The sequence below is a fragment of the Nylanderia fulva genome, unplaced genomic scaffold (genome assembly GCF_048542155.1).
Source record: "Nylanderia fulva isolate GAGA-0341 unplaced genomic scaffold, ASM4854215v1 Scaffold29, whole genome shotgun sequence".
Classification (NCBI taxonomy): domain Eukaryota; kingdom Metazoa; phylum Arthropoda; class Insecta; order Hymenoptera; family Formicidae; genus Nylanderia; species Nylanderia fulva.
This window is the reverse complement of record NW_028190358.1, coordinates 1,177,046-1,193,667: the sequence shown is the minus strand read 5'-3', so window position 1 is coordinate 1,193,667 and position 16,622 is coordinate 1,177,046. Positions and strand designations below refer to the sequence as shown.

Below are 16,622 nucleotides of genomic sequence, written 5' to 3'. Positions count from 1 at the left end.
TTATATCGAGGCGAAGCGCATTAAACTCATTAACGTCAGAATTCCAGCAAGTGGTATTAATAACTGGCAACGCGCGGTAATAATAATCGAGTATATTTCTTTACTAAATTTCCACCGTGCGGCCACGGAGTTCTCAAACGGCGAGAGAGACCTTCGTGCATTTATTGCAAGATAAGTGCTAGAAATTGCGGCGCTCGAGTATGCGAGGGTCCTTTGAAAATTAAAGAGGCGTCGGCGAATCCATTAAACGCAAATTTATCCGCCACCGTCCATTAAGAGGCGCGATTACCAAGATTATCGTGAAGCGCTGTCGCATGAAACTCGGTAGAGAAATAAACGTAGTTATATCCTCGCGTCGTGCAGCTGCACCTCTCTCTCTATATTTCTGGCAGGCGGTGATCCCAAACGAAGAAAAACTCATCATCCGAAAGGAGAGGCGCTTAACCAACGAGAGCCATCATGTTGAGAAAACGATCCCTAAAGAATGCACATTACTCGCGCGAGTAATAATAATAAATGCCGGAAGCTTACCCGACTTAAATGACGCTCGTATACGTAATACCTTGTCTCGGCGAGTATTCAATTCGATAAACGAGAGAACTCGGTTCAGTTTATGTGTGTCTCAGAAACTTTGTTCCACTCTCCACCCGCTCGCGAATTAATGCCATCCACGCCGGCCGGCAAATGCAAATATGGTTGGTGCTCCGCCGGTGACGAAGTAGTATATTCAATTTGTCAGAGTTTTGGGACGCTCCCCCGGTCGCGCAGTAGCTGTGCCGGTGGGTCAAACTACCCCTAGAAATCCTTCGTGCATACAGGCCCGGAGTGGGAACCCTGTGCAAATCATACGGCGGGATTAGGAAGTGAAATATATACGAGTGGAGAGAGAGAGAGAGAGAGGGATGGTTCTTGGAGAAAACTGGATCAAGATAATCCTACGGAGATCTATATTCGTGTACAGCGAAACGTTGATCGCGAGTGCATCGGAGATTCGACTCTCGAGAGACGGTCATGAAATTCCGGATAGGGGAGACATTTGCAAAATTTAATAGATAACGCTCCGAGTAGAGAGTACGCCCGAAACATCCTCTTCCCACCCCAGGACGGGAAAATACTTGACGTTGAATCTCCAAATCGACGATGTCGCTTCCTAATTATCCAGTGAGTACGCGTTAAATTATACATATATACTAATTGAAACGAAAGAGAATTCTCTCTCTCTCTCTCTCATTTTGCGGAAACTCGTCTAGGGACAGGAGCGACGATCGCTCTTGCTTTTCTTTCGGCGAAATATTCGTCAGCTTTACCGCCCGTTTGTGCTAGTTTGTTTGTTTGTCAGTGTTATACCGCGGCTCTCCTCGACTCTCCAGTAAGAGATATAAATTTCGCTCGGAATATTGTCTCTCTTCGTACGGTTTACCGCGAAGTACGCGTGCACGATTTATCTCAATTTCAGCGTTCAGAGAGCGAGAGACGAGCGCGTCAATGAACGCCCCGACGCGACGTAAGGTAATTTTTGTCGCGACGATAAAGTCGTGTTTATTGAATTCTTGCGGTTTTACGTCATTCTCTCGCCGGTGTCAAGCCTTTAATCCCTGTGCTTCGCGCGCGAACGCTCCACCGGATTGAAAACGCTTTAGAGTTTTGCTGGAAATTGCGCGATATGTCGCGATACCTCCTCATAAATATTAATAAGGGACTTGACAGGCTGCCAGACGCGCGAGTTTCGCGATAGAATGAGCGTATAAAATACGTATATTGTATCTGTATATGTATCGCAGAAAAGGATATTACGATGCAAAACATCATAGTTTCATTTCATTACCGATTAAACACGCATTAGAGCGTGATAAACGTCAATGAATATTTTGTTCCGGCTAGAATTTCGAACGAGCGCGGTAGCTCGTCGCGCTAATATATGTTTAAGCGGTTTAATTAATGCGCAATGAAAAATATATATGTGTGTGTCCCCCCCTAACTGTTCTCTGCGTAACATTATAAAATATTCACCGTAGTAATTACACGGAGGGGGTTTAAAGGAATCGTTACGAAAACCGCTAAATCGTATCGCGCACACCTCGAACAGGATCGCCGCTCGTATTTCGCTCGCGCGCAAAAATATCACGGTGCACTTAAGCAACGGGCCGTAATTACAATGCCAAGCTGGTAAGAGCGGAGATCCAACGGAGTATTGTTATCATGACGATCCGGTCGGCCTGTGTTACTTTGTAATTACAGGCCGTTCTGCAGCACGGTCGGGAGCTATCCGGTCAGCTTATAGTCATCGAAATTAAAGGTTTCGCATTTTCAACAGCGCCTCGTTAATTCGTTGCTATGTGACGGTTTTCGTGCCGCATATTACTAATAAATCGTCCGGACGCGCCGCGATACACATCTCCTGGCACTCGCCAACACCGGTGTGTATCGACAACACCGATGATGTGTGCGATTGCGAAATAAGGGCGACGATGGGCGAGAAGTGGGGAAGAATCAACCGCGATTTAATTGCTTGCCCATCGGCGTCCTGAATATCGCTCTTTTTTCCGGTTCGTAAGTTCGAAACTAATTAAAAGTCGACCGTAGCTAGTAATTTCTCGTCCCAAGAGCAGTCGATTCGCTCCGATCCTATTGACAACCCCCTCTATTGACCCCTATTACATTCCAACTTTTTTTCATCGTTACGAAATAGAATTGTAGCCCAACTTGTTTCCCCAAGTCAATTTCATTAATTCGTATCTTGTCTTTAATAGGCGGTTAGACTTTAATCTAGTTTGTAAGTTACATTGTGATACTTTCAAGATTTTTCGAGATTACAATGGGGATTACTTGCGGTTTTAACGATGGTAGAATAAGTACGAGGATTCTACTAATCGTTACTTATATGTGTGCACATGCACATGTATGTGGAGAGAGAGAGAAAGAGAGACCAATTTTCAGGAAGCATTGCATAATCCTGTTTTCGCTGTTTCCTCGTGCATTCGTGCACAAATATGACAAAAATTTTGCAGAGAACAGATATAAACACACCCACATTAAAATGGATAACTATCTATCATATAAGACGATAAACACAAATGATCGATGCGTTCACGAAAAAGCAAAACTCATTTCTGAAACTCCGGACACGAAAATAACTTGTCAGTTCATACGGCGCGGCTTTTATGTGAATTATAGACTCGAAATATTACATGAAGTAATAATAAACTGTCACTTGTTCAAAAATTGCACCGTCACCGAGTGGATTTCATATTTTCGTGAAAAATTTTTACGAAATGTGAAGTTCCATATTTCTAACTCTAGGAAAGTCATAACGATAAAAGCTTATATGACGATCAAGAGAATCGAGAATATCCGTTATCGTTATAGTGGTATAATGGCGGTGCAATTTCTGGAAGATTGTTTAATTCGGTCTTCAATAATTCCTTTATTGTCATTCGTACGTTCGACAGTTAGGTCAACGTATATAGTTTGAAAAATAGATTTCACAAACTTGAAATATCCGCGAAATATAGCCAGACACTACGGCAATAAACAGAAATAAAAGTTTGATATATGTGATGTATGTGAGTATCAAAAATAAAATTCTCAAGATTTCCTAATTTTTTTTTTTATATCAAAATTTCAAATAAAGCACAGCTGCATTAAAACGGCCCATTTGCCAATATCAATTTTTCAGGAACCGTTATATTATGATAAAATACGCGGTCAAATCCACGAGCCGTAAATCGCACCTTCGTGCGAGGAGGAAAATTCATCCCCGCGTAATAACGGCGTTGAACTATTTCGAATATCCCGAGGATGGGAATATATCATCGCGCGAAAACTATTTGGCAGCGGTGTGTGCCATAGTGATGATACCGATGACACTTTTATCGCACTAAAGGCAACACAATCCTTACGCAGGCAATGATATTTTTGCACTTTGATATCGTTATTCTTCCTTATTCCTCTGAAGAAAAGAAACTATTCTACGCTTTACACATATGTATATCAATTATTTTCTGTTACTTGTATGGAATAGATATTACAATTTCATTATTTTATCATTTAAATGACATTCTTTGATATTCATTATAATAAACAAATTATTTAGCAGTTTAATATCTTTAAATATTAATCATAGCTTATATTGCGTGTGTAATAATACTTGCATAATACGTATCGCAATTTAAATACGCGTTCTTTCAACTACAAATTATTCTACGTACACTTTAGTGTATTTTAGTTATTACCATATAATTTATTATAAATATAAATATTGCAAATAGATATAATCAATATTTTGTAAAATATTAAATTAGTAATTTTAATTTTTAATTAGTAACACATATTTATATATGTATATGTATATTAACTATTTAATTATCAAGTAATGCAACTTCACGACACTAATACTAAGTATTTAAAAAGATATTGGTCGACTATTTTTACGTACGTCATCAAGACACTATCAAGTGTATTCAGAATTGAAAGATCGATTTTAAAACTATTTTGGTTTGTATATTTATAAAATGCTAATTCTATATATATCAAAAATCGAATTTATGCTATTGATTCTTAATAAGCTATAATTAAAGAGAAAATATTTAATTATTCAATAAATCGAGTATTATATTTTTAAAACTTTTATTAGATTTTATTTAAATTCTTAAAAAAGTTTAAAAAATTACTTAATCATCTAATAATGTATCTAATAATTAAATATTTCCTCTCATAATTCATTTCCGCTCATTGCGAATCGAGACAATTCGGTTATCGTTGCCGAACAAGACCATAACGTTCAATGATCGCGCTGGTTATCCTTATGCGTATAACGATGAGGCAATTCCTAGGGAAACACTGCTTAATCCGGTTTCGATAATCCTCTCATCGTCGTCTGTACATCCGTAGCGGCGGTGGATAGACGTTTCTCTCCTAGAAAATAGAGAAGGATTAACGGTTCGTAGCAGGGCGCACCGGTCGGAATAAAGTTTCGTTAGCTCAATATCGCGCCGAATGATTTCCGATTCTGGCCGGTGGCCAAGCTCCTTCTGGTCGGTTTAGCTGAAATAAAGGATGTCATATTGAGAATTTGAGGAAAGTAATGCTTGGCCGGTCGTGCCGGACACCATTGTAAGCCGCGCGCGGATTGCCAGGGTTCTGCTCGCGGCCTGAAAATGCTATTCTGCGGGATTATCGCGGACGATAAAATCGGTACGTCCGTCGTCACGGTGGGGGTATAACGCTTTCCGGGTTTGTTAGCTGATCGCGGTTTCAAAATAACCGCGAGCTTTTATCGAACGTTCCCGTCGGGATTGTTTTCGCGGTCGAGGGGGTTCGATGTATACCACGGAACGTATCGCCCGATCAGTTCCATTGCTCGTTTGGTTTTGCTCGAGTAAATTGCCGATAAAGACGTCTGTAAAAAGTATTTATGGACGCGCAATGCCGCGATGATCGTACAATTGTGATTCTTGAAACCGCGCGTCTCTTTCTCTCTCTCTAGTTCTGATCGATGAAAATTTTTCTCTCTGTAAAATATTGAACTATATTTATACATATAGAAGGTATCGTATAAAATTTAAACATTGTTCTTATTTGACAGGATGCAAGACTTTTAATTTTCAGACGGATGCGCTTTTTTTCCCATCTCTGTTAAAATCGCTCCATTCTCGCCACGAGATAACACGATCATTTCGCGAGTTGAATTGGCAGCTACGAAAGCAATTAGAATTCCTAATGATCGCAAGTGCGCTTAAGTAAGTGCCAGTAACAACGCATTATTAGGGTATAGATACTCGAGCAGCTTTTCTCCTGGGGGCCGAAACTTGAAGCAGCTATTCTAGTTAAGAATCTTACCATTACCATCGTCTTTTGTGTAAATGGCTCTTGTTCGGTAGTTGAACGGTAGTTCCCTTATGAGTGTGGCTCTTGCACTACGGGGAGTATCGTAATGCAGGTGAGCGTACCCTGGTTCATGTTCGAAAACGCATTCTGATCGCGTTAGTGTCCAACGATTAAGGCGGAAGTGTCAAGCTGTCTCATCGTCGATAAAACATTAATCCGTAAAATATGTGCACGTGTTTGGAACATATAATAATAACTCATCTATTATAAAACATGACGGTATCTTATCTATTAAATTGAATAATTTATCTGTAATGTGTCAATTACGAATATCGAGTATAGGATTATGATATAAAGATAACGTCGCGTATATGTGAAAACAATGAAATGCAACGGCAGAACTTAACGCGCAACTGCAGCGTAATCTCCCGAACAATTATTTACTTCGCCGCATTCGGACCGCGGGAGATATATATTCCCTTATCGCCGTTTTATCCTCCCGTAAATGACGCGTCTATCGGGCACAATCGCACGCAACGCTCCGTCGGTGACATACTGGCGAGTGATGCGCAATCAGTGTGACATGACGGCGGATATGCACGCGTGTCGTGCATACGTACTAGTGTATACCTGGGACACATGACATTCCGGACACAGTGGTCGGTGTCCACGCGGCCGCCATCGATCGCTGCATTCGAGCGCAATCAATTGCCATCGGCAATGGCGCGAATGAAAGATCATTATCGGCGTATAGGAATGCCGGACACGGACAGACAGGCTGGCGGGCCCAATCGCGACTCTCACTCCTGACGATATGGCGCGTAACATATAAGGTCCATAGTTCCTGTAACTGCGATTGTTCGGCTTTCTCTCTCTCTCTCTCTCCCTCTCTCTCTCTCTCTCTTTTGGTGGTTGCACACATTCATACCGGACTTGTCCCACCGCTGACTTATCCCTCGATATACCGTCAGCTGCAGTATGTCTGTCAGATTAATGTCCTTGATCATTACAAACGTATGGACATCAGTCTCGAGTGGTGGGAAAAATGATCCGTCACTGCGTACCTGAAACGCAGTTGTCTCACTGTCGACGTAATTTATGGACCATTTGTTTTATGCCAAAAAAATTAGTAGAAGAAAATTAGTGAAGAAAATTAACGCAAGCACTATGCATATAACGAACTGTATAGGTATATAATCTGTACAGTATAATATAAATAATATTATTGTATGTTTAACGGATAATTAAAAAATAAAATAAATATAATATTAAAATAATTACGTGTTATATATATATATCAAAAGATGCGTATCATATGTTTATCTCCGAATCGCGAAACAGAACGAACTTAAAAAAACCACCTCTTTTCTTTATTCGATGTCGAACAAAGCATCTGGTAACGATACAGCACCGATAATATTATCGGATGACCCACAATTTTCTTTCGGAGGAGAAATTCTCGGCCTTATCTGAACCGTATTTCGCAGAGGAAGCTTCGATTCCCGCAATCTCCCACGCTTGTTAGATTTTTTGCGAGAAACATGGCGAAGTGGTAATTCAATTGCGGACAAAGTCGCGGTCAAACCACGTACGCGAGGTCCATCCTCGATTTATTTCCACTTTTCATTCAAGAGTGAAGCGACGCAGTAATCGGTCAAAGATGAATCGATGATTAAAGATAAGCCAGCCGCGCGGTTTGAATTCACCTTCTTCTAAAATTCCGGAATATTTTGCCAGCATAGATATCTATCCGTTGGCAAAGCAAAAGCATGCCAAGGATATTTGTGATCAATCTTAAACTTAAAAGCATTCTTGACGTCGAATATAACATATATCTTATGCATAACGCCTTATGAATATATTTGCGCCGATAAATATTGGCACGATACTTTATCGTATGCTTGGATTGTTTCTCTGGTTAGCAAAATAAAGAAGAAGAAAAACTGAAAAGATATCGTGTGATATATAAAATCGATTAGTATATACGATGAATAAATATAATGTGATTATCATCAAATTTACACTGGCTGCTTTTTTGAAGATTTTCTATATACAACTCTAAAACTAATTGTATAAAAATAAGAGACTTGTTAATTTTTTCTTTTGTCGTCAAAAATATCTCTATAATAATCAAAAAGAAATAAAAATCAACGATTTTACTCTTGACTGGCCAACGTGAATTGTCAAAATAACTGATCGTTTCTTTTAATAGGCGCTACCATTTGTGAAGAGTCGTTGAATTCTCGAAATATTTGTAATAAAATGAACGATGTCCCGTATCACTCTTTCAGGAATGTTCGCTCAATCCTCCAGGGACGTGTCTCTGGACAGAAAATAAAGCTGCTTCGTCGACCAGAACGAACAGTGCCCACTGACAAATATGCGCGATCCTGCAATCGAGCAGCGCGACAAGAGAATTCCAGAACATCGTAGGATCTCCATTTTACGTAACATCGTTAGCGTAGCAAAAACGTTCTCTCTTAACAGCTAACGACGAACTCCTCGTATTCTCGTTAACATCGTATCTTAACGATGTTCGTGCTTTCTCTCTCTCTCTCTCTCTCTCTCCTCTCTCTCTCTCTCTCTCTCTCTCTCTCTCTCTCTCTCTCTCTCTCTCTCTCTCTCTCTCTCTCTCTCCCTCTCTCTCTCTCTCTCTCGCTCTCTCTCTCTCTCTCTCGCTCTCTCTCTCTCTCTCTCTTTCTGCCTTCCTCCTCTTCTCTCTCTAACTTTCAGACGACGATACCAAGGAGAATCCGTGGTCTCTGCGATCCACAACTTTGTCAAGTGCCGGCGATATTCTGCCAAAGCCTGTGCGAGCCCAAGAGAAAATTACGCTCTGAAATCGTAAACTCGCAAAGGTGAAGAATGCAAAGAGCGATCTTGTTTAATGAGAAAACCGACATCTGAAGGGGAAATTTATCTTGAAAATGTTGAAAAATATGCGAGATGTTGTTTGCTCTGGAAGAAAGAAGAAGAAAGAAAAATCAAAATTTTCGACAGAAGTCATTTGAAGAAACGGAAGCGAGGTAAAGGCATAAAATTCCGAAATAGATACTGTACGAGCGATTTCGTTTATAACAACGTCTTGTATCGCAAATTACATTTAACGCGGTAAGTCTTGAAATGAAGCTACACGTGCTGCAAAATGTTATTACGAGAAATAAAGCGCCACGAAGTAAAAGACGGGTGAGAGACACTCCGAATTTCTTCACAAGGCAACCGCTTAATTCGCTCATGTTTTACTTCATCAAGAAGTTAAATAGTCCGCAGCTCGGAGAGAAATAAATGCCGGCGAGAGCAACAAAAGGAGCTCGTTTATGAAATAGTAATAAGCCATCGCCGCCGACGATACTAGAGTTCGCTTTTGGCATTCCCGAGGAGGAAATGAAGATTTCCTAGTACCGCCGCAAGTCGGTCAGCAAACGGCAGAGGAAGTCTCGAAACTGGTTTGTCAGATAATTGAGATCCACCAATGGGAATCCGAGAAACTCAGAGAATCTCGGCCGACGGACTGTAACGATTCTGTGTACCGCGGACGCGGAGATTCGCCGAGGTAGTATTTCCAGCAACAAGATTTAATAGTTGGGCGTGGGAAGAGGATAGAACAGGGAAAAGACATCGGCGTTACGTTTCTCGCTCGTTGATTCTTACGAAACGACGGGGCAAAAATTCCGGACACGCTGTATCGCTCCGCGAAAATTAAACGAGCTCTTAACACCTCGAGATACGACCGGATAGAAATATATATGGATCGATATATGGATAATTCTCGAGTTCGAGAATAAGGAAGACCACTTCAAAAGAATCCGTGATCCTCTCGTGTTTTCAACGATTTCTTCTCGATGGCATATAAAGAGAATTTCTCGGACAGAAACATTTCCAGTCATCCTATGGTACTGATTTTATCGGTACTTCCTACGGCGGAATCTATTTTTCGCGAAATAATATGTGAATACGAGTATAATGTCGAGCGACCGCTCTTCTACGTGGTTATTGCATTTTATTCCGATTGTCAATTTTTTATTCTCCTTCAAATAATCGCTAAAAAAATTACGGAACAAAGGATACGCGAATTGATAGAAGGAACAATCTCGTAACAACAATAAAAATTATATTCAGCTGTTGGGTTCTGCTACAGTATGTTTCAAAAGGAAATATTAGTAAATCTCCACATACCATGAACATTCGTGTTTGCAATAAAATCAAGGAATGTTTGCAACACAAGTAAAATGATATATAAGAACATTTTTTAGAAGTAGAAAAACCTCTAGAAAAAATGAAAAATATTTTACGTGCAATCTTGTTTCATTGCAGAACCTGTAACGGAAATAGCCGGCGGTCCAGATCTGTTCATCAACAAGGACAGTACGATAAACTTAACATGTTACGTGAGATACGCGCTCGAACCTCCATCGACGATAATTTGGAGCCACAATCACCAGGTAAGTGGACCTTGATCTATGACCTGTGTATTCTCGTCACTTGCTGAAAATCACTCTTGTCACGTTGTCATCGAGTTTGAAACTCACGTCATGAGAGACGCTTTCAGTTGAAATCCCTCAAAATCTCATAACTGATAATAGTTGGCGAGCAAACTGCAGATATCATAAAACAAACAGAAACATTTTTCATGTTTCTCGCGATCATTAAAAAAAATCCGTGTTTCCGTCGGCTTGACACGTATATCGATTTCAGCTGGTAACAAGCTTTAGTTTCTTCAAGCGTACGATATTTATGAAAGACGATGACAACGGCTTGCTTTTTCCCGCATTTCGACAGAATAATGTATTTCTGTTCAAGCAGTGCGCAAGGAAATCACAATTAAAAAAATCGTTTACTATAATATTTATTTTATTCCAAGATAGAAACAACTATCTTTCGCGTTTGCGTCAATATACAAATATTTCCATATTTACAACAACAGGGTTTCTCTTTCAACGAGACAAAACATTTATTTAAGAGCATTGCAAAAGTTTCGCGGGACGTGTATATATTTTAAATCGGTCGCGTGAATTACAAGACAAATATCTCTCGCAACGTTAATTTTTTTACATTTTAGTTTAAAAATCCTCACATTTATTTCTGCGAATGCGTATATAACTCGAATAACCGGGTTGTCGCTTCAAGTTGTATTTTCGGAAAACTTGTCTCGAAATGCTTTCTGCCACTCAAGAAAGACACCTACCGTCGTTCCACTTTTGCCTCTTTCCGCAAAGTGCCTTGAATTCCATCTAGTCACGTCAGGGACAGTCGACTCTATCTTCTTTCACGAGCAAGTAATTAACTTCTGAGTCGACTAATTATTCGTACTTACATTGCGATTCTTCAATCGTCTTCAATAGATGGATATCGAATTACAAAGAAAAAAAGAGATCGCGATAAAAGTCGTGATATCATTTTAATATTTAATTGAAATTTCTCATTTATTATATTTTCGCTAATGCCTTTCATTTGCGCTTCAATCGAGATGTTTATTTATTTCAGTTTTAATTTTAATTCAGAGATCTAAGTAATACTTATTTTTGAATTTATGATTAATGTTAACTAAAATCAATATCTTTTCATCAACATATGTATGCGCAAATTAACTTTTTATAATTGTGACTGTGCATTCTCCAATGAGATTAATTAAACCTAATCAATTAAATGATGTAATAAATTTGGTTCTAAAAAACAGTCATATAGTTTGTATATTTTACTCGTTTAATTTTATCATTTTTGATTTATTAATCATTTTCTGTTATAAAATTGTATATTATTAAGAAATAAAATTCTTACAATGCTGCATTTTATATTAAATTTGACAAAGTACATAGAAAACAGCAAGTAATAATTTCGGGAAAAAATTCTGAATCTTTTTGTTGAATTTTAATAAGATTTTTTCAGTAGAATTAATGTGGAAAATGTTCTCTTGCTTGAAAACTTATTTATTCAAGTTAAAATTTGCACAGGCACAATAAAACATAGAATCTATATTATGTAAGATTGAATATTTTAAATATTCTTTATAGTCATGATTGTACGATACAACTACATACTTTATATAAAAGCAAGGAGGTCATAAAATAAATATGTTCTTGTCTATTCGGAAAAAGTCTGAGAAAGAGAAGATTTCCGTCGTAGCGCTGATACATTCCTTCTCCTACATTCCCCACAGAGTGGCCCTATTCGCAGCTGGTCACGTCAGAGGCAAGTAACCCGATGTGCTTTTTCTACTCCTTCTTTCGCAGGCGATTAACTTCGACTCGCCGAGGGGTGGCATCAGCCTGGTAACGGAAAAGGGGCCCGTGACTTCGAGCCGTTTACTCATTCAGAAGGCGGTCGAAAGAGACTCCGGCCTTTACACGTGCTCGCCCAATAACACTCATTCTAACAGCGTGCGGGTCCATGTAGTCAATGGTAACGGAAAAATGTCAATTTCGTTTAGAATGGAGGCTACGTGCAAACATCCAAACTCTTTTATAACCTCTTTCTCTCTCTCTCTCTCTTTTGAGTAAGACGTTCTTCAAAAAAACCGAAGCAAACTCACTCAAATACCGCGACGTTGAACAAGTAGACACGTTTGAAAGTTTAGCAATAATTTCTGATGACTTTTACTTATCTCCTGTTACAAGACTGGTCAAACAAATAAGTATTTCCAGCAAAAATAATATTTACAATTCAACAGTCAGCATATCATTTCCAAAAATATTTTTCTTCAAATTGTCATACTTGACGGGTAGTCAGAAAAATTGAAAATCGCAAAAAAGACATTATTTCAAATGATCTTAGAGTCTTTAAACGTTCAGACACGTAACAGAGGTACAAGAAACGTGTCTCATAAAAAAGTGCTTAGCTTGTAACCCGTCGAATAGAAAGGCGATAGCCTCACAAAGTGAGAGCCTCGCACTCTCGTGGAGAGAAAAACGTCGATTTAAATAGCATCTGCTAAGAGCTGCTCGAGCAAAACGGCATTATAGCGTGGCGTTTGTTTCAGAAGAACACCCGGCGGCGATGCATCACGGGAGTGGCGACAGAATGGCCGCGACGCTGCTTCCGGTCGTCCTACTTCTTTGGATGATATTCTAGCCGACGCTATGCACTCCGGGTTGAATGCGCACGAACTTAAGCGTGGTCGTCTAACTCCTACGAAACTAGCGGGCGGAGATTCTGTTTCGCGGTTTTGTCTCCGGGAATTCAGCTCGCTGCGCGAACGCGTATTCGACACATCCGCATTGCGAAAGTAACGCGAATCTCATCCATGGTTCGCGTCGCAACGTCTCTCCCATTACATCGTTAAAGCGTCAGGATGACTAACAACAATAAGGCGCATCCACGTTACGGGAAATGCAATTATTGCGATGTCGTCGTCTGGAAGACACGAATTGAAAACGAATGATGTTAGGATAAAGAAGATCGGTAAATGATGGTTGATGCAGTTATATACAATCGCACCGAGTATTATATATTTCGTTCTATGCGATCGCGTATAAAACGATATAATTATATTTTTCGAACAAAACGAATGCAAACATTTCTATAGCTTAATAGAGGATTAAGATAGAATATTTTCAATTAGCAAAGAAATGTCCAACGAAATTTCTCAACTCGTTTATACATTCTTCTATTCCGTAATCAACAGGTAAAAGTTGATGTACGATACTTCTTAAACGATTAGTCGATTTTCTGAAAATGGAATTCTCGCGGTACTTTCAAGGCCGTTGTCATTTCGTGAAAAAGAACAGTGTCTAGAATCTTGTCCCAGTAACGGAAACAAGTACCAAGTTTTTTTCTCGGTCCGGCGACGAGTCGCAAGTCCGTTTCCATCGTCTGGAATCTTTCCTCACTTTTCAAAATAAAAATCCTCCGAACGAAGAAAGAACATTTCGCAAAGGCGGAGAAGAGCTATATTAATATAATGTTCGACCTGAAAATTACCAGCAAACACATTTTCTGCAATGATTGCGAAGAAAAGAAACAGCAATGAAAAAATTGCGCTAATCCAAAAAAATTCGACTCGAGCGCGATATTATTTTCCGATATTAAAAAAATCTAGAAGAAATCTTATTGCACGTAATGTTCCATAAACTTGGAACAATTGACGAAAAAGATTAAAACGATTTGGATAAGTTAGATGAACGTAGCGTCATGCAAAATTGCGTGATAATAGGCGATAAATTAATTCGTATGTATCAAATGAAAGAAACACACGCACACTGTCGAACGGAATATGTCGGGGGTATTTCATTTATAATAAAATTAACCATCGCGTCTACTATTTCCACTTAAAAGCCTTGAACACGAACGCCGCGTTTCCGTTATTGCAGTTATTCAATTATTGAATGCACTCGGTAGACCGAACATTCGCTCCACTCGTTGCGACTGTCAACAATGTCTCGGCTGCGACTAGTCTCGGGTATATATCCCGACGTAATCTTGTTATCGGATTATTGATTACCGCGCACGAGACGAGCCGGAGGCTTTTACGCAAATAGAATTTTATTAATTATAAATACATATATTTTAAAAAAAAAGCTGCTGTACTATATTCTAAAATTTGAAATATATGTTAGGATGTGAGAAAAAATGTAACACGAACGAAAATCTCAAACGCGTGGATTATTTTAACGAAGGCAAAAACATGTTAAGGGTATGATATATAATTTTCACTTACGTAGGATATGCATGCGGATATCGGAAATTTTTATTGAGAAAAATCGATTAAATTGTTGTTTTTAATTGTTTCGATTTCCTTTAACAAGCTCTCTTTCTCTCTCGCTCTCTCTAGGTTGGTTTCATTTTTGCAAAAATTTTTCAAATATTACATCAAAATTCTAACTCTACAACATTTTATAGTCCAAAATATTACAATGTAAAAGTTGTACTATATATAAAATGTGTTACTCCAGAAGCTAAGAAGAGACAAAGCTCGAAATATAAATAACGAGAAAGAAAGGGAGAACAATTTAACGACGTATACTGGATTATACGACGAATAGACGTTACGTTTGCGCCTTGTACACATCAAACAATAAAACTCATTCAACTTTCGGAAGTAAGGATTGACGCGCTGACGGCTTTTGGAATATAGAATCTCAAACTTGAAAACTCATGCGCGCAGGAAAGGGATGCAGGACTTTTATGCAGGTACGTAAATATAACCAAGCTTTTCCAGGCTCAAAACGGCACAACTTACCTATCAGAAAGAAAAGGGAGGTTTATTCCCCGAACTCTCTTATAATGGCTCGACTTCGAGACGGATTTTGTTCTTGTGTTACGGTTACCGGTAAAAATGTATTGTTCAAAAGTGCATTAGCTCTCTCGGAGATTCGAACACGATGCGCCGCGCCGAGACGATATCCCGAGACTATGTTTCCGCTAGTAAAGGGGACTGCATTGTGTCTTCGCAGTAAGCTTGGCAGTATTATTGCGCTGGAAATGTACCTCATCGCTTCTTCAGGACCACTCGCGAGAACGCTGAAAACGGCTTCGATATCCCCTCGATTCTTGTCGCTATTAGCGTCCAAGATCAAATTTTTCTTCTGTCAATGGGACCATGTAATCGGAGCGCATTGGTCCAATTGCGAATAATTCGCGTTAGCGAATGCGGACGCCGATGTAACGGACGATCCTATATATAGTTGCTGTATATGTATATATTGAGTTAGAAATGTAATATCATAAGAATATCTTCGGTGCCAGTCTTTCATCTAACTTAAAACGACGCCGAAATTTGTTGTATTTCGAGGATCTCACGTACAATATGTGCATATACATATATATACATATATATATGTTTTTATAGATGCCGATATATGTTCGCGCCTAAATATACATATAGATGAGAAGAGTTGAAAAAGCGATAGATTATAAGTGTTACTTGACGTCTTTCTCGATCGAAATCTTTTACATAAATCTGTACATTTTTGCCGACTTAAATGGACAGCGTTGGAAATTTTTATTTGCATTTAATAAAAGAATGAGTAAACTGATTCTGAAGATTTTATAGAATGAGCACGAATAAATAACCTACACATATTAGCTATATAAAATTCTTTCATTAGATTGCTTGGTAATTGCAGATTTTTATTTTTTCTCTTACCGCAGCTACTCGTTAACCCATGTTTTTCTTTGCTCTTGATTACCGCTGACATCGCGTTTTAAAGGAACAATTTTAATTAATACTTGACTCAACAGACGCTAATTACCTCTCCTTTTATGGCGCGAAAATTCTTTCACGCCTCTTCTTTCGTTGCTTTGTAACACAAGCCGATCACCTTGTTCGTTAAATTTTACCTACCGCGATCATACCACAACATCCCTTTTGCTTTTCAACTCCAAAGAGTTTGTATTATATATTTGTGTCTATAAAGTAGAAGTGCGTATTACGAAGCTCTTTGTAATTTAGTATTTTATTAATGCTGTTATATGTTTATATTATAAAAATAAAATTACATTTAAATCAAAGATAACAAGCAATACATGTTCAAAAATTATTCTTAACAAAATTGTATAAAATCGATACGAAATTTACTAATATCAAAAGTATTAAAGTATTTGTTTTCTTTCTTTTGATATCGATTGGTTATATTTTAAGTATAGGTACATAAATAAGTATTAATATAATATATTTAAAAAATAAAAAAATATTAATATTATATTTTATATTATATTTTTGATATCAAAAATATTTATGTATACATATACATATATTATTATATAAATTCTATTAAATTAATTCATATTATTTTATATTATATTGTTTTATATATTTTTGTAATTATCATTCTATTAATTATTATGCGTGATTATCATAA

The 16,622-nt window shown here is 38.4% G+C and overlaps 1 protein-coding gene across 2 annotated transcripts in view; it reads left to right on the top strand.

Annotated features, from left to right (window-relative positions):
* The window catches only part of LOC114933120 (zwei Ig domain protein zig-8-like), a 50,545-nt gene extending 34,747 nt beyond the window's left edge, over positions 1-15,798 (top strand). Inside the window, exons 5-7 of one of the 2 annotated variants that reach the window (XM_029305600.2) lie at positions 10,141-10,268; positions 12,057-12,225; positions 12,806-15,798. In XM_029305600.2, coding sequence (XP_029161433.2) covers positions 10,141-10,268; positions 12,057-12,225; positions 12,806-12,894 — 386 coding nt within the window. In that variant the 3' untranslated portion in view covers positions 12,895-15,798. Of the gene's footprint in view, positions 1-10,140; positions 10,269-12,056; positions 12,226-12,802 lie in introns of both variants that reach the window. The other variant, XM_029305596.2, reaches the window with a different exon arrangement.
* The last annotated feature ends 824 nt before the right edge of the window (positions 15,799-16,622 follow it).